The 24,162-nt window shown below is 41.4% G+C and overlaps 1 protein-coding gene across 2 annotated transcripts in view; it reads left to right on the top strand.

Moving 5' to 3' along the window:
• The window catches only part of Rhobtb3 (Rho-related BTB domain containing 3), a 106,536-nt gene extending 93,797 nt beyond the window's left edge, over positions 1-12,739 (top strand). The window contains exons 9-12 of one of the 2 annotated variants that reach the window (XM_063281692.1): positions 6-179; positions 4,166-4,332; positions 4,873-4,969; positions 9,739-12,739. In XM_063281692.1, the coding sequence (XP_063137762.1) occupies positions 6-179; positions 4,166-4,332; positions 4,873-4,969; positions 9,739-9,854 (554 nt within the window). In that variant the 3' untranslated portion in view covers positions 9,855-12,739. The remainder of the gene's footprint in view (positions 1-5; positions 180-4,165; positions 4,333-4,872; positions 4,970-9,738) is intronic. The other variant, NM_001107645.1, reaches the window with a different exon arrangement.
• Positions 12,740-24,162: the final 11,423 nt, after the last annotated feature.

Genomic DNA, 24,162 nt, shown 5'->3' with positions numbered 1-24,162 from the left:
TTCAGGAGCAACTGTGCCAGCCCACAGGGCCATCTTGGTGGCTCGATGTGAAGTAATGGCCGCCATGTTTAATGGTAATTATATGGAAGCCAAGAGTGTACTGATTCCAGTTTATGGCGTTTCCAAAGAGACATTCTTGTCATTTTTAGAATACTTATACACAGACTCTTGTTGCCCAGGTACGCAGTATGCATTGACAATATTTCATCATACTTTCTTTTTACTCATTTTGATACATTGCTCTCTATCAAATTGTTTTGTTTAAGGTCTGTCAGAGTTGATACTGGCATTTGCTGATCGGTTTGGAGTAGTGATAGGGAGAGCATTGCATTCTCAGTTAGCTCAAGTGGAAGAGCAGTGTGTAGGAGCCTTCTATGTACTCACACGTCCTAGCTGCCACTAACAGCAAGGTTACTGATTACCCTAGGTACCTAGGAACAGTTATTTGGGGTACCTAGTGGCCGCTCTAATTTTAGAGTTTAGGGAGCACTACCTTTTCAATAAGACATGGTCCTCACATCTGGTTGAGATATATTTTTCAGGACTTTTAATATTGAGACTCCTGTGGTCTTTCTGGCTCTGGGAATGTGGGATATTTAAAGGCTGCTCTGACTTCCAAAGTCAGACTCCCTTAAAATTGGCATCTCTAAAAACGTTCCCTGAGATGTTTAGAATCCCAGTAGACTATAGGATTTATTTCTAAATTCACTTACTAAAAGCTTTCATTAATAATGTTAATAGTAATTAATAATGTGTAGCAGCTACATACTAGAACAGATCTTGTGAGATTTTCATAGCACAATCCTTTGAGCAAGTCAAATAGTGTGTTTTATCTCAAGTGACCACCAGATGGCTCCCTCTTCAAACACAGCTCAAATGAGAAAATTCCATCTACAGTAAATTGTCTCAGTCATCTTCTCAGTTCAGTGTTTTAATAGCAGTTTAATTGAGTTGTTTATTGGAGTTGTTAATGCCAGTATTAATAAAGATCAGCTTGCTATTTTTTGCTTGGTGAAAATGAAAGCATTGGCTATTGGTGGAAATAAATGTTATTATTTTCTCAATACTGGGGAATTTGAATACTTAATAAAAAATTTGGTCACTAATCAGAAAAAATGCTTAGGAAAGTACTAGCAACTATAGGGCACAACACTTTAAGAATTAAAGGGTATTTGGGAAAATTTAAATTTGTGTGTATGCATGTGAACATTTTTTAATCAAGAAAAGTGGAGACTATTAGTCTATTTATATTAAGTATTGCCAAAATAGCAATGTTGTTGGTGTCATAGCTACAACATAATGTAAGAAATGTAAGAAATGTAAGTATATACCAGTAATGCACCAAGCCTGGCAGCACACACCTTTAATCCTAGCACTCAGGAAGCAGAGGCAGGTGAATTTCTGAGTTTGAGGCCAGCTCGTCTATATTCCAGGATAGCTAGACACCCTATTTTGAAAAGCCAAAATCAACCAACCAACCAACCAAACAAACAAACAAACAAACAAACAAACAAAGTAACTGAATGTGGAAGAGCACTATTGTATTAGCACAAGTCAAGGTGCTATCTCCAAATGGTTTGATGACTGCATTATATAATAGCACAGTCATTTTTTAAAAAATTGTTTTCATTTTTTAGATTTTTAGTAAAGGACATACTCATGATAGAATTTATAGATTTACTTTTTTATTTTATTTCTACTGTGTAATAATATAGTCCAAAAGAAAGTAACTTATGAGAAAAAGCAATTTATTTTAGTTAGCAATTCCAGATGGAAATCCATGATTTTAGGAAAGTTAAGGAAGCTACTCACATCACATCCATGGTGAAGAACAGAGAAAAATAAATGTATCGTCCTTTCAGCTCACCTTTCCTACCCTAGTGCAGTCCAGGACCCAAGCATAGAGAACTGACTCCTGAAAGTTGTCCTCTGACCCCCCACATACACAGGCATTGTACCATGCATCAATATCCCTTGCCCTAAAGATGTTTTTTTTTTAAAGATTTATTTTATTTATTATATATATAAGTACACTGTAGCTGTCTTCAGATACACCAGAAGGGGGCATCAGATCTCTTTACAGATGGTTGTGAGCCACCAGGTGGTTGCTGGGAATTGAACTCATGACCTCTGGAAGAGCAGTCGGGTGCTCTTAACCGCTGAGCCATCTCTCCAGCCCTAAAGATGTTTTAAGATGGGCTTTAGAGATAGCTCCTCAAGGAAAATGCTTGCTGCACAAGTATAAGAACTGTGTTTACATCATAACAACAGAACAAAAACTGGTAGGCATGACAGCCTCCTGTAAGCTCAGCACTGAGGAAGGTGGAGAGAAGGAATCCCAAGGCAAATTGGCTAGCCAGTTGAAACTTAAAAGCTTCAGGCTTAGTAGTGAGAGACCATGTCTCAACGTATAAAGGCAGAGAAAGGCACACACACATACAACACAGATACCATACGCATGTTCGCGCGCGCGCGCGCGCACACACACACACACACACACACACACACACACACACACACACACACACACATTTAAAACTACATTTTATTTTGCCATAATGAAAACAAGCTAACAAAGCTGAGGAGTAAGGTGAAGAAAGAAGGATTAGAAGTGGAGATGTAGGTAGCTTAAATGGTGGTGTGCTCGCACAGCAAGCAGGAAGTCCTGAGTTTGCTGATGACATACACACCCGAGACATTCAAAGGTAGAGGCAAGAAAATCATTCAAGGTCATTTTTGACTACATAAGGAGTTGGAGAACCTGCAGTGAGGATGGTAATGGCGGAAGAGGAAAAAATGAAATTTAGAAAAGGTTAGCCTTTAATACACACATGTGGGAGGCAGGAAGTTTTCTTGGATTTCTAGGCAAGCCTGTTCCACAAGCCAGGCCAGAGTTACACAGAGACAGCTTCTGTAGTGGCAGAGCTTCTGCAAAACTAACCTGCTTTGCCCAGGTCACCCTAGACACCACCCCTGCCACTGACACCGGTCACTGCCACGTGCGGGACGGGAGCCTTTCCTGGTCTCTGTCTGGTGTGTGCTGTTCAGGGTCTGTTCCTTCTGCCCTGGGAGTCTCCTGGAGTTAGTCGTGTGGTCACCAAGAGGATTGAGGACACAGTAACCCTGAGCTGAACTAGACTCATCTTCCAGGGAGCAAACCTAAAGCCAGCAGTCAGTACCCCTGGCTGGAGCCCTGCAGTGAGTGAGCAGAAAGTATCTTATAGCTAGAGAGCCCTGTGCCCAGCCACAGCCCCTCCCTTTAGGCTAAAATTCTCACCCGAGCTTTCCCACCAGAAACTCTCTGGCCGCCCAGGGGCTCTGAAATTTTCTGGTCATCAAGAAAGCGTAGGTAGCACAGAGGGAGTGGACGAGGATGGGATTCGGTCGAAGGTGCCTAGTTTAGTGCTGTTATTGTCCAACTTTTTTATATCTATTTTTTCTTGGCATAAACATTTTAAATAAACAGCGTCATTGTTTACTCTGAAAAAAAAAAGGAAGGAAGAAAGAAGAAAAATAGATTTAATTAGCTAGCTCTATATATCCTTCTCTAGAGAGCTGGGATTCTCTTCCATCTATGAAAACTTCAATGGATTATTTACAAAATATAGTACAAGTTAGGAATGTGCTAATAGGACTCTTCTTAGGAATACTAGACCACAGTAAAGAAAAACTATCAGCATGTTTTAGCTCTGTGTGTGTATACATGCATAAATTTATTTGAGATCGTGCTTGCTGCGTAGCTCCGGCAGATCTCAAATTTGCTATCCTCATATTTTAGCTTATGAAAGGCAGAGATTACAACCATGGTTGACTCTATCACACTTTTTTTTTTTTACAAACTTGGCAATGTGGCAGCTTTACACACTTGACTCTGAATAAATTTTTGGATTTGTGATTTTTTGAGACAGTGTCTCTTGAAGCCTAGGTTAACCGTGAACTCATATAAACATGGTACTGCTGCTGCTGCTGTAGCTCTAGCTGGACTGACTCACTATGTAGACCAGACTTACTTCAGCCTCACGGAGAACCACCTGCCTCTGCCCCCCAAGTAGTGGGATTAAAATATACACCAATTACACCCAGCCATCTGTCGTGTGTATATTTTCTTTTTGTTTCTCAAAGCAATAGTCTTAACTGTCCATCCTCTCATTTTCCCTCTCACCAGCTGGCATTTTTCAGGCCATGTGCCTCCTGATCTGTGCCGAGATGTACCAAGTCTCCAGACTGCAGCACATCTGTGAGCTGTTCATCATCACCCAGCTGCAGAGCATGCCCAGCAGGGAGCTGGCCTCCATGAACCTTGACATTGTGGACTTGCTCAAAAAGGCCAAGGTGGTTGGCCTGTGGTTGAGTGGGGATGGTGCTCTTTTAATTTAATTTAAAATATGCATATACTAATCCACGTTCCTTGAGTTGGCTGTGCTGTGAACATTGGCATTACAGGAAATAGAATTTTCTTCCTATATTACTGAAAGGAAAATGGCAGGATTAGTCTGTATACTAACTGACATAGTTACCAAAGCTCTTTTCTCCCTTATTCATTCATCCGTCCATTCATTTATTCCATGAGCATGTTTTCAAGTTCAGTGGTATGACATGTCTTGCTTTGTTAGGAATCTAGGAAAATTAAAAGTGTTAAAGTTGGGCATCACCTGACTGGCTTCTGCCTCCTTCATTGCCTAGGACTTAACTGTTAAGAATGGTGCTCCTACTAATTTTAGGAAATGCATGCAGTTTACACAAGTATTGTGGAAGGCTGTGGTTGTAAAGAGCTGAGAATATGGAAGCCAAAGATGAGACACAGCAGACCTGTGTCTCTGCGAAGCTGAGCAGAACGGAAGTGGAATGCATTTCCCTTTGCCTTTCTTGCAGTTTCACCACTCGGACTGCCTTTCCACCTGGCTGCTTCATTTCATTGCCACTAACTACCTCATATTCAGCCAAAAGCCCGAATTCCAGGACCTTTCAGGTATGTTGCTGATTTCTGCTTTGAAAAGAAAAGGTTACACCCTTAATTTGTGGTTTGCGACATAATTAATAGAAACAATTGCTTTAACATAAGAACATAAATGTAATGCTACCCACTTCCTTTTAAATCCACCTTGTAACTGAGAACACTTCAGCTATAGTCCCCTGTGTTTCCTAAGCAGCATGGCCTGGGTTACATAAAACATTTTCTAATGATTGTTTTATAGTGCTTATTCATGTTTAATTTGTTTTCTGGTAGGAGAGTTAAGGGTACAAGTGTCCCCACATGCCACTTGGCTGTGGTAAATGAGACTTTATTCAGTTAGGAACAACTTTAAACAATATATGTTTGAACTTTTTCCTCTTCATAGAAATATAAATGTTTATTACTTATAAGATGTCATCTTTAATACTTAGAGAATCTATATGTCTATATCTATATAGGAGTTTTGGAATAACAGTTTTCTTTTTGACCAAGTATTATGGAACTTTTCTGAGGTAACTGATAAGGATTAAAATGAGGCAGCCAGATGTGGCAGTGTAAGCTCAGGATCTCTACATTGGAAACGGGAGGCAATATGATTCTTGAGTTCACCAGTTCAAGGACAGTGTCAGCCTCAGAACAAAGGGTGATATTTCCTGGAACTGCATAATAGGAAGGAAAGCAAGGTGGAGTGTAAGCAACTCATGAAAAGGAGTAACAGTCAAGGACAAAGAACTCTCCATGGAGATGACTGAGAGTTTGGGGAGTGCCACACAGGGAATAGAGCCAATCAGGGTAAGTGGAGGGAAAGAGAAAGAAACAGCAGACTCCAGAGCCCTGGGTTCCCCTCCACTTCAGAGTACCCACTTTGTATCATGTCTTAGTGGTGACACACAAGACCGAAAAATCTTTTGGCCTCTTTCTGTTCTACACACTGTCACAAAAACATGGAATCCAAGAATCTTACCTTTTTTTTTTTTTTTTTTTGATAGTTATATTTAGCCAGTTAAGGAAACCGTGCACCTTTTGTCAGTCTGTCCCCTAGCTTGGCACTCAGGTGTTAAGACAGTAGTGTAATATAATCAAAGCAAAGCCAAGGGCAGATAACATTCATTCTCTACAGTTTTCAAGAACAAAAAAAAAAAAAAAAAAAAGCTGGGCTTATCATAAAGATACGGTTTGCTCTGCTTACCACAGGTACAAGGTGCACACTGACAAGAAGGCTGTTCTCTTAAGACATTAACTGAACTTCATTGTGGCTCTAGAGCTACTATAAATGTGCCACCTTAGGCCACCTCCATTGTAAAAGAATGAGATTAGGAGTCATAGTTAGAGCCTTGGGAGAAAGACACTGCACACATCATTTCTGTTGTTTTCAATAGCTATTACTTAGTGGAATTGCCTATAAAATGTGCAATGTCCAGTGGCATAGGGCAAATTAGAGACACAGGGGCTCTCAGGGGCTATGGAAGACCCAGATGCTGCGATGCGGTCAGTTACATCCTTGGGTGGAAATTAAGAGAAGTCTGAAAGGTCACTTCTTTGGTATCTATGGTATGATTCTCCCTAGCAGTTGAAACAGTCCTCTGGATAACAGAGAATTATGAAATATGGTAATTCTGTAATTATGAACTGGAAACCTATGGCATCAGTGAGGTCTTCCAAAGTTTAGTTTTTTGGTCGCCATTTAAAATTTTGTCTTTGAAGAGTAATACCATTTAAAATCTCCAGAGGACAGTCTGTGTGTACCTTCCTCGTAGCTAGACAATGACTGCCCACAAAGGGCCTTGCTCTTGGTGGCCTTCTACCTGGCCCACTGGCCATCAGCCTGGGATTTGGAAGTTCCTGTCATACACTTATGGAACTGTTCACCTGCAGCTTTAGAAGTTACTACCAGAATCCTCCTCATTGCTTCTTGGCACGGCACATGGTTTCACTTTTATTTTTCTCTCCTTAAAAACAGGGTGTGTTGCTTGGGCTGGCTCACACTCTGCTTTACAGCCAAGGCTGGTCTTGAACTTCTTACCTTCCTGCCTCTGCCTCCCAAATTTCTGGTGAGAATTTTTTGTGTGTAAAGTTCTTTAGAAACCAGAAAGCTAGGATGGGAAAGGATCTCCTGCCATGGTGAGCCTTCCAACCCCACTAAGTAGCTAAGTAGCTCATCACTGAGATTTGTACTCGCTAGGTATTTTTTTTCTTTTTTTTTTTATTGGATATTTTTATTTATTTACATTTCAAATGTTATCCCCTTTCCCAGTTTCTCATCCATAAGCCCTCTATTCCATGCCCCTCCTGCTGCTTCTATGAGGGTGTTCCCCCACTCCACCCACCGCTTCCTGCCTCCCCACCCTGACATCCCCTACACTGGGCCTTGGCAGGACAAAGGGCCTCTCCTGCCACTAGTGCCCAACAAGGCCATCCTCTGCTACATTTGCAGCTGAAGCCTTGGGTTTGTCCATTGTAAGGCAGGAAGTGAGCCTTAATGGAGACACCCCTCACTCCAACCACCCCCACCCCCCCACCCCAGGTGAGACACAAGAACGGAGTTTGACACAAACTCAAGAGGTTTATTTTTCCAGCACCTCGGGTCAACCCATTGTGGTGAGTGACTAGAATGGCTATAACAAGCAGTTTTTATACTTTTTAGGGGTACAGGTTACATCAGCAAGGTTGCAGTTTAAACTTAATTGGCTAAGCATATTGACCTTTGAATCTATTGGCTAGTAAGCATATGACATACATTGGGACCAGAGAGTCAGGTGACTATCAGTCAGTACATTCTGTGGTTTTTTTCAAAGTCCCTGCTCCTCCAGATAACTGTGGGTGGAGAATGGAACTTGGCCTAGCCTTGACCTGAGGTGGGAAGCTGGTACTTGGCCTAATATTGACCTGAGGCAGTGGTTGGTATTGTTCTCATAGGGTTGCAAACCCCTTCGGCTCCTCAGTCCTTTCTCTGACTCCTCAACTGGGGACCCTGTTCTCAGGTCAATGGTTGACTGTGAACATTCGCCTCCGCATTTGTCATGCTCTGGCAGAGCCTCTCAAGAGACAGCTGTATCAGGCTCCTGTCAGCATGCACTTCTTGGCATCAGCAATGTTGTCTGGATTTGGTGGCTGTATGTATATGGGCTGGATCCCCAAGTGAGGCAGTCTCTGGATGGCCTTAAGAAGACTTACAGCAACACACTGGAAAAGATGACCCTTGCTGTTGATGGGTTTCTTTTTCTCACAATTGGTTTAATTTAGCTAAGTATTGGGTTATGTTGTACAGAGTAATTGTTTTTACTGGCCGCCAGAGGTCATCTGCTATCACTTTTTTCTGGAGTTCTGACTCCCTTCCTTCCTTTCTTGTTTTTGTTTGTCAGTTGGTTTGTCTTTTGATACAGGGTCTTATTCCATAACCCTAGCTGCCCTGGAATTCACTGTGTAGACCAGGCTGGTCTAGATCCATCTGCCTCTACCCAAAAGTGCTGGGATTAAAGGCATGCACCACCACACCCAATTTGGAGTTCTTTCTTTAAAAGGCCACTTCAGTCTTTTTGGCCTTTTCTTGAAACTGAGACCACTGATTTCCCTGAGGGAGCAGCTTGTTTACTCTCATTTAGATCCTGTAATCAGGACCTTGCTAATCCACACGCTGGTGAAGTTAGAAATTAGACTGGAGAAATCAGACTGACTAAGCATAATGAAATGCAAGTGCATACAGAAGGGAGGGGCCCCCTTAAATGTTTAAAGTACCAAGTATGTCAGAAGGTGAGATGTAGCTTGGGGCCTTAACAGTAGAATTCATAAGTTGACTGACAAGCTTTGGTAGAAGCCTCTCTAGTCAATGAAGACAACTTTACAGGACATGGGAAACTAGAAAAGTCAAATCCAGTCATAGATTCACAGACTCTGATGGAGCTAAGCTTGAGCTGAGGGCCTGGGCTGAAACCCCGGTTCCTATGAAAGTGGGTCCAGAGTGTACAGCCAGCCTAAGGAGAGACAGGAGGAGCAAGCCTGGAAGTTACAGTGTTGCTGATTGGAGCATTATAGTGTAGCAGACTCTGGAGCACAGAAAGCAACACCAAGTTACAGTGTGGCAGACTCTGGAACACAGGAAGCAACGCACACCAAGTTACAGTGTGGCAGATTCTGGAGCATAGGAAATAACACACACCAAGTTACAGTGTGGCAGACTCTGGAGCATAGGAAATAACACACACCAAGTTACAGTGTGGCAGACTCTGGAGCATAGGAAATAACACACACCAAGTTACTGTGTGGCAGAGTCTGGAGCATAGGAAATAACACACACTAAGTTACAGTGTGGCAGACTCTGGAGCACAGCAAGTAACACCAAGTTACTGGAGCATGCATGGGAAGTAACACCAAGTTACCTTGTAGTAAACTCTGGAGCACAGGAAGTAACACCAAGAATGAATAGATTGGCTGGTGGCTATGACTGAATGGGAACTAGAGTCAGCAGACGTTAGTGTGAATGGTAGAGTTCTCCACAAAGAAAAATGAATTTGTTATCTAAAGTAAAAGCAGAAATTTTATTGGAAAAGAAAAGGATAGCAGTCAAATGCTACTTGGTGGAAGAGTATGTCAATGTAAATTGTGTAATAGCATAAATCCTGATGATATTTTACTGATATTCTATTACATGATTATGGAAGGCTACAGGAAGGACTCAGAATATAAGAGACTGAGATCCTCTGTCATAAAGGAAATTAATTGTTGGTATTTCATCTTGTCAAAAAATAAAGTATATGCAATTAACTTTTTTTCTCTTAAAACTTTAGTGGAAGAACGAAGTTTTGTTGAAAAGCACAGATGGCCATCAAACATGTACTTGAAGCAGCTGGCAGAATACAGGAAATATATCCACTCCCGGAAATGTCGCTGTTTAGTCATGTGACCTGAGCTTTTGCATACTTACACTTTTTTATTATTATGAAGAATGGGTACTTCTGGATTCCAGTAAAATTCTTATAACTAAAATCAATGTTTTTTAAAAATCACTATATAGCTTCTTACTAGTTACCTTTTAAAGACTATGGTGGTCTTAAAAGGGAACAAAAGCTACCACAGACTTAATTAATGCTTCATCTAGAATATAAAACTGTTGGACATTGGGTCTCCTTTAAGTTTCCCTATTGCTTTAATAACATCAAGACCTCTCCTAGTTAAAAGATATTTAATTTAAAAAATCTAGGATAAATACAAAAATTTCATCATGTCTGAGTGATTGCTCTGCTAAAATAAGGAGCATTTAAAAGCCAAGCGGAACCATGGAATTCAGAGGAGCTCTAACCAGTGCAGCATGAAATTGTAGAAATAGAAATTTGCCCATGTCTTTGATAGTCATGTGTCATCTGGCTTCCAGTCCATTAAGAGTATTTGGATCAATATGATAGCCCCATCTGTACCATCCACCCACATCTGCTTGTCAATCAGGCTGCAAACCTAAGTAGGCTGGTAGTTATCTCTGTGTAACCTTCTAGAGTTTATCGACTTCCAAACTTAGAAGGGTCTGGCATTTGGTTTAGTGCTCTGCTAGTACAGTTGTTAAATTCTTAAAAATGTTTGATGAAGGGCCCATGTTTTCACTTTGCACCGGTTCCCCAAAATTGTGTGTATTTCCTAACAAGAAAAAAATGCTGAGATACTGTTTTCTTTTCCTTTTTTTTTGTTTTTGTTTTTGTTTTTGTTTTGTTTTGTTTTGTTTTTTCATTTTTTGTTTGCTTTGTTTTGTTTTTTGTTTTCATTTTTTGTTTGTTTTGTTTTGTTTTTTCAGAGGGGGTTTCTCTGTGTAACATCCCTAGCTGTTCTGGAACTTGCTTTATAGACCAGGCTGGCCTCAAATTCACAAAGTTCTGCTGGGATAAAGGATGTGTGCCACCATGCCTAGCTTAAAATGTTTTTTTTTTCTTGCTCAAACCTTCTCTCTATGGAAGCAGAAACGTTGCTGATAGCCAGGAAAGGACAGTAGCTTTTGGCCAGAAGAGCAGAGTGGAGACTCCCATCTTTGGGAAAGGACATATGCCCATGCGCCTCCACAAAGATCTTTCCTGGCAATAAGAAATGCTGAAATGCTTTTTGTTGGTTTTGAAACACTCCCCCAGTTATAGCTGTACCCCAGAAAAGCAAATACTTTCTTGATCAATATGTAAAGTCAGGAAGTTGTTAAGACTGATAGAGTAACCTGACTATAATACACAGAGTGATAAGCCACAGGAAAAGATGTCTTCTAAAGACTTGGGCCTAAAAACTTAAATATCCTTTCTTTTAACTGTTAAGAATAAGATGCCAATTGCATGAATTGAGTTCTTTTCAAGGACTGATAGACTATTTGGTATGAAGTAGCAAAGCCACCTGGGAAGGTAAAAAAGGATGTAAATCAAAGACATCCTTTTTTGTCGATGTAGAGACAATGGTGTCTGGGATTGAAGGCAGAGTTAGTATCACTCATAGCATATATTTGCAGAAATGATTCTGCAAGATGCTCAACGGCATGGAAAAACATATTACTCTTTTTTGTTAATATCATGGTCATGGGATATATTTTTCTAATTTCTAGTGATTTTTAGTATGCATATTTTTCAAACTTTTCAAAAATTTGATTCAATAATCTTATCCTGTAGTGTTAGGATTCCATACAGAAAGCCCTATTATACATACCAAACTATCAGAATAAAGGGGAAAGAATCCCAAGAGAGCTTATTTTAATTTTGCTGTGTCAATGAAGATTACTGAAATGAATTTTGTCCTTTATATTTTAATCACTTGAGTGAATCAACATTGGCAAATCCCATTTGGTGGCTTAGCATTAGAAAGAACAGCTGATGCCAGAAGTTCCTCTGCTTTTTCAGATCAGTGGTGGCCTTTGATACTCTAAAGTAATTATGTTCACCCTCTGTACTAATGACATTTAAAATTCTAAAATTTTATGATATTGACATGAAAAATAGGAGCTGAGAAAAAAACATTTTCTTGGAAATATTATTTTAACATTTAGGTGGATCATAACTAATTTTACTAGGGTGTTTTTCCTGAGTAGGAGTTGAGTTTGGAACTGGTAGTCTTGCATGTTAAACATAAAGTGTGACTGAGACAGCCATGAGTCAGAATATAGATGAATTCTTAAATGTTTGAATACAAAGGCCTCGGTATTGTTACTCAACAATTCCAATCCACTCAGTTGGAAGTAATAGGAGATTTTGAATCTTTATAAATGATCTTGTGTAAATTACTGCTGGTTGTAAGGGTTGTTTCCCAATCAAAGGTTATTTCTAGACAGTGATATGCTTGTTGCAATTTCTTGCTTCTATTGGCCAAGCATTTTACTTAGAAAGGATACTATGTAGTTGAACTAAGGCTACTTCTAGTCTGGGCTTGCATCTTGTTGTGCATTCCTTGTATGCTGTTGACCACATCCCTGTTCCTTCTGCAGAGGACTAGATTTCTAACAGAACATTGGCCTAGTAGCTGAAACCCACCCCTGTGCAAGCCAGAATGGAGCTTCATATTGAGTAGTGGAAGGCGGAGAAATAAGATGGATTTCCAAACTGGCCAAACTTTTTAACTGTAATTTTACAAATGATACTACACTGATATAGCCAATTCGATTTAAAATGTCTTCAAAAATTACTGTATTTTATTTAAAGCATCTGTTTACTGCAACTTTTAATCAGATTTTGCAAAGGGTATGTATGTATTTTAATATAGCCTGACCTGAATTTATATGTTTTTAGCTTTAGTATTTAACCTTTTATAACAAATAAACCATTTTTTTAAAAAAAACAAGTTCAATGGAGTGTTAATTCTTTCACTCTGAATGTTTGTTGCTGAAATGATTTTGGGATATTAAGTTTCTCAAGCACAATTGCATTTTATAAACAGTTTCCCTTATGTATAAAATCCTGAGTATTGCTAGTATTGTAGATGCCTCATATAAGTAAGATGAGATAAGGAGATGATGTTACTTTTCATACCTGTGTAAGGGATAAAATAATCCCCCAGCAAAGCAACTGCCTTTATCCAGGAAAGAACCTTGCAAATTTGAGTGTTGGCTGGCCTCAAGAACAGTAATGAGCTGTTCTGTGTAGTAGAAGAATATGAATGTAGAGTTTCCCAGGAAGAACTAGGTATATTTATACCTTCCCATCAATACCTCTCAGTGCTAGTAAGGGCTTTAGTAAACCTGACTTCTCTACCCAAATACTCCTCTCCTAGGGAGAAAAATTTATCCTGTCCTGATACCTTGGATTATTCATTTAGATTATCTGTATACTTCATACCACGTATTCTTTGTGTGCCTTGGGTTAGGTGAACAATTCCTAATGCAGAATCTTGTATAATCAAGACAACCCAATTAAACAGCATTTCTCATGCTTTCTATGATGCTCTCAGAAAGAATCAGTTACTTCTACATGTGTTCTCCCTTACTCATACTTTTGTTATAGAACTTTTAACATCTACAACATTTCTAGATACTTGTTTATCAGTGGTCTCTACATGACTACTCCTCGCAGACAGGACCCATGTTTTGATTTATCTCCCCAACCCTCCCATCAGGCACAGGCCTTGCAAACTTATGTATTATATACTTAGTATATGTGCTGGCAATGTTGAACTCAACTGCATCTGCAAAGGTCAGATTGCCTGGAATTGGAAATAACCACAAACTTGCAAATGAGAAATGGATAGCATGCTCTCACTCCAGGCTGTTTGTGCTGTCAGGAGTAACTGATGACCCTGTGGGCCTGGTGATCAGGGTGAAGTTTTCTGTGAATGCAAAGTGTAGAAAGGAAGCATGATATATGAAGAGCCATTGAGGGACGACAGAGCATGCATAAATAACCTTCAGGATAGCTCTGGGCTCCACTGTAGGTTGGGCTGAAGATGGGATGAGAAGATAGAAACTCCCCCCCCCATTATACATAGTACACAACTGTCGTTCCAGCTATATGTAAGGTTCCCCTGTTCTGAGGCAGCCTAGGCTCTCAGAACTTAGTTGTTGTCCTATAGCTCAGGTATGGTTCAATGTTCAATCTTGGGGAGTCTGTGACATCCTTTTACTTGTTCAAAGCAAATAGCCCTCTTATTACCATCTAAGAAGACAGCATGTAATTTTGTACACACTATCTGTTATATGCTTGCCAGAGGTTGAGTTTGGCCCCTTACCTGTTGACTTGCTCATTCTTATCCAGAACAATTCCTGGTTCTCTTCCTTACTATATGAGCCACACTAAATTAATTTTGTTCCTAATATGTATAGCTTCTAGGACTCCAGACTCCAAGGGGTTCCCTTGCTGACATGGCAGTGTAAGGAAGAACAGTAGTACCATAGTCTCACTTGATTTTCCTTTGTGTGTGTGTTCACATTGTGGGAGAGGTGATTGATTTTTCTGGAGCAAAGCTCAAAATAATATAATATGTAAATTTTGGAGAGTGATTAAAACAAAGGAAGAGTGGGAAGAAGTGAGAGGACATACATGTGAAAAAGTCTACTGGGACTTTTGATTATAGACCTCTCTGAGGTAAGCAGCTTTTAACCCAGGCCCAAAGCAACAAAGCCAAGAGCCCCTGAACTGAAACTCTGAACCACTGTATTAATCCTCAATGTTTCACAGTAATTCAAAGTCACCTATGGGGTTGATTTGCATGAACATAAGCAAGTGAATAGTACATATTCTCATTTGTGTTCCCCACTGTAAACTAGAAGAGAAGCTTCACAAAGATGCCCACGCCCTGCCAGAGTTAACGTTACTTTTCCTGGGAGAGTTGGCTGATGCTGTTAAGGCTTTTGAGATGGAAAATTATCCTCATGAGGCCCTTGTAAGTGGGAAGCAGTAGAGTTAGGGAGATGGTGCTTTGGAGGTGCTGCCTGCTCCTGAAGACAAAGATGAAGGGAGGTTCATCAGTCAAGGCATAAGGACAGCTTGGAAAGCTAGGACAACATGAAAAAGGACTTGAGAGCGAAGGAAACAGCCGACCAACACCTGGACATTCAGATTCACGACATCCAGAACTGTAAGAGAATTAATTTAACTACCATAAGTCTGTTGTATTCAGCAGACCAAACAGGCCAGTAAACAGCTGGCTTACTCATTTATTTTCCCAGGTCTTCATGTCGTGTGCTTTTCCACTGTTCTCACAGAAGCGATCAAGGGTGACCTTTTGAGAGTTAATTAAAGTGCAGGCTGCTGGGCTTTGGTCTGAGTGGACAGTTTTGTAATCCAAGGTAGGTCTAAAGAAGGTGCATATGACACATTTAAAGGCAATGCTGATGTGAGTGGCTCCTGAGCCAGAATTTGAGAATCTAGGGAACAACTCAAATTCTCAGCTCTACAGCACTTTCGGCAGCCTGTTCCTCCATGTCTCTCCTCGCCCCTCATTCTGCCCCAGCCTCAAAGGCTCACCCGATCCTATCAGCCTAACCCTGTCCTTCCTTCCTTCCTTCCTTCCTTCCTTCCTTCCTTCCTTCCTTCCTTCCTTCCTTCCTTCCTTCCTTCCTTTCTTTTTTTCTAATTCTGTTTCACAGGCAATTGACCAGCAGCCTGGCTAGATGTCCCTATAAGTGTTAGCTTCCAGGCAGCAGTGTAAATGCCCATCATTGTGTACGTGGAGGCTGGAGTCAGACATTGGGTGGTGGTGGCCACACAGTCTCCTGCATGTCTCCTGTCACACTGTTTATAGACCTTCTGATCTCATTCACTTTCACAGGATCTCTGAACATATTCTAAATGCTGGGTTTTTTACATTTTTTGCTCCAAATTTTCCCTAATGTAAAATTAACTTTGGAAAGTCATTTATTTTAGTGGATTGGGTGTGTGTGTGTGTGTGTGTGTGTGTGTGTGTGTGTGTGTGTGTGTACATACATGTGTGTATTCCTAAATACATGAATATAGCCTGCTCAGTCTGTATAATGTGATTGGTATATAGATAAAAAAGTGAAATGAATGGAGGAGGACGTGGCCACTTCTAAGTGTGAGGAGATTTGTAGTGTGGATACAGGGGAGAAAACAGACAGAAGGAAGAGCCAGGCTGAACATGGCTAGCTGACAAAACCAAACCAGCAGAGGAGAGAGGGGGAGGGAAAGCAAGAGAGGAACTGCTGAGGAGAGATAAGAGGCCAACAGCTTGGTGTAGCCAAAATGGCTGAGTTATAGTGATCAGGCTGGGGAAGAGAAGTGGAAGCTGAGCCATTGGGAGGGAGGGGTTTAGGGCTGGGTGGTGGGGTGAGAAGGAGTGGGAGGGGCCACAGATACTGAGTGAGAATGGTCTTGCATTTGAGACCTAACAGCCTGAATGTGTTTTCAGGAATGACAGTTTAATATTGGATAACCAATTGCTGTGCTCTTCCCTGGTGAAGACTCTTGCTCTCAGCATTGCTCAGTTCTCTGTAGTTCTCTGTCTAGGCTCCATGGGCTTACACACACACACACACACACACACACACACACACACACACACACACTCACACTCTCACACACACATACACACACATATACACACTCACACACACATATACACACTCACACACATATACACACTCACACATACACACACACACACACACACACACACACACACACACACACACACACTGTCTATTGGTATTACCCCTGTTCAGTTCATGTTGACAAAATCATGTTGGTGAGACTTTATAGGTGTGGCACTTAGCACTTCTAGGAGGCACAATTGTGCAGCAAAGACTCCTCTGCCTCTACCTTGTTTCGTCTCCCTCTCCTGCAGTTATCCCTGAGCCTTGGGTACAGAAGTTGTATTCTATATGTATCAGTTGGGACTGGGCTCAACAACTCTGCCTTTTAATTGGTTATGGTTTTCTTTAATGGTCTATATGGAGTTTTAAAAGAGTTCAAAGAGAATTTTAATGTTCTGGAGTAAGAAATCCCATTTCTCACCAAAATACACAGGTAATACTTCATATTCATTGACACTTAAATAAACATCAATTTTATATTGTTACTTTTCATGAAAGAATTTACTGTACTTGCTGAGGAATTCAAAGTATTGATGTTTTTGCTTCAACTTTATCATAAAATTAAAATACATGCAGACATTTGCTTTACTGTAATAGAATTTGGTACTATCTTACCCTTGTTTGCTTGAGTTGTCTACATTTTAACTATCTTCTGTTATACTATAAGTATCAGCTGCTCTAAAAGAATTGGAAGAAATATTGCAGCCCAGTCACAAATGACCTTTTTAAGATGAAAAGCCTAGAGAGGACAAGTTTGGCCAAGCTAACGTTTTGTCATTGAGTCCAGGAAGTTACAAGTAACCCTTACTTTGACATGTTTGCAGACTATTTTTATTTTCTTGAGACTGGCGATTCTTCCCTCTTGGTTACTTGAGCCAATGAACAGATCATTGTGGGGCAAGTAGAACCATGTCACCGGACAGAAAACCTGGTAAGGTTGAGCAGATTAAGCAATTCTCATAATTGAAAACAGTAGTCGTTTGATCCTACTCCCAGCGAGGTTCCTGTCCTGGAGCACATGACCACGGCACTCCACTAAGAGTACCATGACAACTGCTCAGGTAGCATAGAAACCCAGAGTTTTTATGGTAATGAGGTATCTAGATAGACCCCAAGTATCTAGCCAATGAGCTTCCCTTTATGGGCATTCCTTTCTGTAAAAAGTATTTAATCCTGAGTAAGTCACCCTGAGTAAGTCATATGCATCTTTTCTACCATGAATAAACAGTTTGAACAAGAAAAGACTATCTCGATCCTCAAGGACCACCTCGGGGCGGGAGGGGAGGGGGGAGGGGGGAGGATTCTTTCTCACAGAACCATACCAAAGTCTCTCACAGAAGACCCCTCCACCTTCCTGGCACCCTGAGCTGAGCTGAATTCCCCCAAACCCAGACTCATTGCAGGCCTAAGGCCCCCTATGGTTCCCAGATGAGTCTGGGTATCCAGGAATTTGAGAACCACAACCTCCACCCTAGTCCTGAGAAATTTCTCATCCCAAGAAATATGGGCCAGGACCCCTATCTTAGGCTGAGTTTTGCCTCCTCTGAGTGGTTTAATGGTATCACATGAGCCGGCATCCCAACAGGGAGAATGGAATATAGCTTAGCACCCCAGAGTTTTACCTCCCCAGTAGCAAGGGGAAATGCAAAACCACAAACCATTATTCTTGGCGTGTATCTTTTGCTTAGAAGAGGTATGGGCTTGGTTTTCTAAAATTTCAGTGCATTCATTTGAGGATAAACTGCTTCAGAAGCAGTAGACATTTTGGTCACTTACCAACTGTGGTGGTTTGAATGAGAATGGCCCCCATATATCATAGAGTTGAATGCTTGGTCCCCAGTTGAGTTGGTGGAAATTTTTTGGGGAGGATTAAGAGGTGTGACCTTGTTGGAGATGTCTCACCAGGGGTGGACTTTAAGGTTTCAAAAGCCAATGCCTGGCCCTGTATGGTTCTGTGTGCCTCCAACTTGCATTTAAAATGTAAGCTCTCAGCTGCTGCTCCAGCACCGGTGCTTTCCTGCCTCCCACCCTGCTCCCTTACCATGTGGTCATACCTTCTGAAGTGTAAGCAAGCCTCCTTCAAATGTTTTATTTCATAAGTGGCCTTGGTCATAATGTCTCTTCAAGCAATAGAAGAGTAACTAAGATACACACTAAAATCCACCAACAGTCAACTATCAGGACTGACAACACTTAACTATCAGTTAAGAAGGCTGAGAGCAATGCTGTAGGACCATAAAGCAAGAGTCAATACACTTTCCTTGGCAATAACTAAATCGTGAAGATGATTGTTTAAGTGTCAATAGATGCTATGAACTACTGCCTGGATGTTTTTATACATGCATGTCACCACCAATAAGAACTAAATTTCTCATAAGCCTTACAATTTCCAATAAATCTGGAAAGAAAGGTTGGTTTTGTGTGGAGACTTTGTAGGCATCAGAGGTTCCAAGGCAGCTCTGGGGCCTGTTTGGGCCTACTTGTTACTTGTATATGTCTCTTAGTACCAAAACAGAAGTCATGTAATAAATGTCTATTGGACGTACTGGAGCACAGCTAGTTAATGGGTTAACTAGCTAGGCTACTTGTCTCCAAATTGAGGACTCTTATGTCCAGATGGCTCATTTTGCTTAACATTCAGGAAACTTGACTAGTGAATTTGGACTCATACAGGGAATGTGCAACATTTGACTCAGTGACATTGTGAGGTCCTGTTTTCAGGGAACTTCATAGGCAGAGCTTTCAGAGAGGGGTAAATATGAAAAGAGCTACAAAAATCATGCCAGGCATAGCCTAGGGCAACTTACAAACCCATGAAACGTTAAATATGCAAGATTGGCCTGCAATCCCAGCATTCAGGAGACAGATCTCTATGAGTTTGAGGCCAGACTGGTGTACAAAGCAAGTTTAAGGACAGCCAGGGCTATTACATAAAGAACCCTTCTCAAACAAAAACGAAACAAAACAAACATAATTGATTGATTGATTGATCCGGGTTGTCTCCTCAAAGGAAAAGAGGTACAATTTGTTTTCCTGCCCAGAGTGCTGGGAATGGATGTGGTTAATAGCCTGGTGAATTTTATAGTATCTCTGTGACCAGGCTATTCCAGCTTCCTTAGACTCTTAATAAACAGGAGCAGAAGAGGTTTATAGCCTGGTGACTTTTGCACTATCTATATGATCAAGGTCATACTAGATGTTCCCCTAGACCCTTAAGATGTCACATGTAGTAAATCTATAAAACCCATATTGATGGAACATGAAGTTTAAAAAAATTTTTAATGTAGTTATGCCTTAAGCTTTATTGTATGCGTGGAATTGACTTAATTAAAACCAGGAAACTTTGTTCCAAATTATATTATACCTAAGTATCCTTAAAATAAGCTGTTAGACTCTAGAAGTTTGAACCAATACCAGCTTCTGAGTTGTGCTAAACTGGACGCCTTTCTTGTCTCACACAGATCATTACTCTGTTGGCCTTGATGGCCTCGGAGATACGTCCCTCCCCCAGGACAGAAGTGGGAAAAGGTTAGATTTGATACTAAAGCCTATGTGTTTCTACCAACTCAGAAAATGCCTCCATTGCACCCGAAGAACAGAGCATAATCATCCCACTAACTCCAAAGTGGGTGACCTCCTTCATAAAGTAAAAATGCTGTATGTAAGGCAAGGAAGATGATGAGGATTCAGCATGCAACTGGGAGATGTTCTCCCTTTGCTTGCAAAACTGACTCCAAAGTCATCAAAATCATCCCTAGGTTAGAGAGATGGCTTAGCAGTTCAGAGTATTCACTGCTCTTGCAGAAGACCCAGGTTCAGTTCTCACCACCCATGTGGGGGCTCACAGCCATCTGTAACTCCAGTACCAGAGAACATGATATCCTCTTTAGATCTACACATGGTACATACAGGCAAAATAGTCATGAAATAAAAATTAGTAATAAATTTTAAAATGTGGGGGACTAGAGCGATAGCCTGGCAGTGTTCTCGAGGACTGAGATTCCAGCACTCTCAGGGTGGCTAATACCCATCTATAACTTCAGTCCTAGAACACCTAATGCCCTGATGCCCTCTTCTTACCTTCACAAGCATTGTATATATGTGCTGCAAAGACATACATGTAGGGAAAACACCCATAGCATACAACAAAACAATATTTTTCATACAATATATTTTGATCATATTTTCCTCTTTTTCAAAACCTTCCAAATCTTTTGCACCTCCCTATCCACCCTTTTTCAAGTTATTTCTCCTCTGTCACACAGGAGAAAAACAAAAAACAAAGAAACAAACAAAAACCCTAAAAACAAAAATCAAAACAAGTCAAAAACAAAACAAACAAATAAAAACAACACCTAAAAAGGCCAAAAAATGTTGAAACAAAGCAAAGTGGAACAGAAAGCCCACAAACTATAAAACAAACAAACAAACAAAATGGAGGTAGGTGTGTGTGTGTGTGTGTGTGTGTGTGTGTGTGTGTGTGTTAGCCTACTACTCTTGGGCATGGGGCCTATCCTAGAGTATAGTTGTTAGACCCAGTGACACTCCATTGGGAACAGGGTTATTTCTTTTTACTAGCAGCTATGTATTGCAAATAGCTCCTTGGTTAAGGGTCCACTCAGTGCTGGGACCCCATCAGTCTTGAACTTCCAGCCACTCTCTGTGAACGTGCGCATGGCGTATCTGGAGGACACAGTTTCCTTGGCGTCATCCACCACCTCTGTAGCTTACAAGTTTCCTGTTTCCTCTTCTGCCTAAATGCCTGAGCCTTAAGGGGAGCTGTTTGATGAAGACATCTCATTTAGGACTGAGTCTCTCACTTTGGTCACACTGTTTAGTTGTGAGTTTCTATGTTAACTCCCATCCACTGCAGGCTCAGGGAGAGCTGTCAACTATCCTCTTGGGCCAGAAAACACAACTCTTCTTTGGAAATGGTGAGTGGCTGGTAGAGTTGTGCTTGCCTGATCCTAGAAGCCCCTTAGGGATTGGCTCTGTTATTTGATGCACTTTGAACAATTATTTAGCCTCCCCGTACTGACTGGTTTTGTGTGTCAACTTGACACAAGCTGGAGTTACCACTGAGAAAGGAGCCTCAGTTGAGGAAATGCCTCCACGAGATCCAGTTATAAGGCATTTTCTCAACTAGTGATCAAGGGAGGACTCCTTGTGGGTAGTACCGTCTCTGTCCCTGGAATGCAAGTCATGGAAAGCAAGCCAGTAAGTAAGGAGCCTCTGCATCAGCTCCTGCTTCCTGACCTGCTTGAGTTCCAGTCCTGACTTCCTTTGGTGATGAACAGCAATGTGGAAGTGTAAGAATAGACCATTTCCTCTCCAACTTGCTTCTTGGTCATAATGTTTGTGCAGGAATAAAAACCCTGACTAAGACATTCCCTGTGCCTCAATGAAGCCCACCTTCCAAATAGACATTATATAGTTAGCTTACAGAACTGTTGTGAGGTCACACTAATGAAAATCTACATAAAACTTGTAATGAAAGACAGGTGTGGTAGCTTTGTCTTGGTTTAAGCACTTAGGCTGAAACAAGATCACTGAGTTTGAGGTCAGCTAGACTACAGTATGAGATCTTAGGAAAAACCAAAAACCTTGGCATGTGTTAGTTAGGGTTTTACTCTGTGTGAACAGACAGCATAAGGAAGGCAAGTCTTATAAAGGACAACATTTAATTGGGGCTGGCTTACAGGTTCAGAGATTCAGTCCATTATCATCAAGGCAGGACTATGGCAGCATCCAGGCAGGCATGGTGCAGGCAGAGCTGAGAGTTCTACATCTTCATCTGAAGGCTGCTGGTGGAAGACTCACTTCCAGGCAGCTAAGATGAGGGTCTAATAGCCTATACCCACAGTGACACGCCTACTTCAACAGGGCCACACCTTCTAATCGTGCCACTCCCTGGGCCGAGCATATGCAAACCATCACAGCATGTTCTTGGCATTTAGTAAGTAGCCAAGCTGGGGTAGCTGAATCTGAGTGTTCAGTCATGTTGGATGTAGACTCTTACATTGTCATCCCATTTCAGGCACTGAAATGTCCAAAAAAACACTGCCCAATAATCAATCAGCATCGATGCCAGAAAGAGATAGCTTCACTCTATAGCTGTTTGCTGTCCACGGATCTCTGTGAGCAGTACTGTTAAACCACTGCCAGCTGCCCCTGGTACAGAGTAATAAATTCCTATCTTAAGGTGGAGGGCATAACCCTATCTGCAGATACTGGATGTGCTACTGGGTCCAACTGAGCCAAGAGTGATGCTCACAAGCCTCCAGGCACACCGGGAAACTTTCCCCGAACTAAAGATTTTGAACTGATAATTGTGTGCAAGTCATGAATCTTTAAATAGGTTTGTTTCCTTCTCTGCTATTGATGCCATATCTCAGCCAGGAAGAAATATGATCAGGTAAAGCAATTACTCACTTTTAATAAGGTATCGGGAAAAAATTAGGTAAAAGACTATGTAGATCATCTTGTGGAATGAAAATTTAGTGTGTATCTTGCAATCTCTTTAATCTTAGAGGACTCCCCCACCCCTTCTCTAGGGTTCTGCATCTCACAGGGACTTAATTTCCTCTGACCAAGACCATATAGAGTGCCTAGGCTAAAGTGGTGCCAAATAATGGGGCTATTTACTACCCCTGTGAGTCTTTTCCTCACTGTTTCTATAGGTGAGAGAGGAGGATTGCTCTGGCTGGGGTGACTGTTTGTCAAATATGGGGCCATACCTGGCTAGGGTGACAGTCTGTCAAGTATGGGGCCATATCCTTACACAGAGGATGGCACATGGGTGTGACTTCCAGAGTACAGTAAAGCCTGTTGGCCACCTTATGTCCTCCAGTGAGGAGGAAGGAGAACCACCGGTTCCTTGGTTTTGTGAATCTGCCTTGCCCATAAGCTCTCATCACACCTTTTTCTGGAGTCAGCTCGAGACTCTTTTCTTTCCCCTTCTGTGGTTTTCTCCAGCTCCACTGTGACCATCATTCTGAAGCTGATCAAGATGAAATCTCTCAGAGGCAGTGAAAGAGCCTGGTGTGGGCTTTACCCACTGCTGCCACCACACACTGTCCCCATAGATGCCAGACACAGCCTCTGCTCTGGGTATAGGTTCCAGGGGTGTCCTTTGAGGCTGCTTTTCCAGGAATTGCCGGTCCCCAGTGTGGATCCTGACAACTTTAGGCAAGGGGAAGGAGCTAAACCCAGGAGGGCACCACATAAGTATGAAGTAATTACCAAGTCATAAGCAACATCTGGTTGGCTAAAATGGCATCACATTGAAAGTTTTCAATAAAAACAAAACAAAACAAAACAAAAAAACCCCAAACAATTAAAAGGCCATGGGCCAGAGATGGCTCTGTGGTTTAGAATGCCCACAGTGGACCCAGTTTCAGTGCCCAGCACCCTTGTCTGACAGCTAACAACTGCCTATATCCAGCTCTGGGGAGTCTTGACACCTCTGGCCTGCAAGAGAGCTGCACTAATATGGACATAACCACACATAGAAACACATAACTACATACAAATTCAAAACATACATCTTTTTTGCATGTGTTGGTTCTCATCTTATACCACAGGGGCCCCATGGATTGAACTCAGATTGGGAAGCTGAGGGGTAAATGACTTTACCCATTGCCCCACCTGCCCAATAGCACCAAGATTATTATCCCTTTTCTTCTCAAGAACACAGCACAGAACCAGACCAAAATCA

This window comes from Rattus norvegicus, chromosome 2 (genome assembly GCF_036323735.1).
Source record: "Rattus norvegicus strain BN/NHsdMcwi chromosome 2, GRCr8, whole genome shotgun sequence".
Taxonomy (NCBI): domain Eukaryota; kingdom Metazoa; phylum Chordata; class Mammalia; order Rodentia; family Muridae; genus Rattus; species Rattus norvegicus.
The sequence above is the reverse complement of the archived record's forward strand: the minus strand, read 5'-3'. Positions and strand labels throughout refer to the sequence as shown.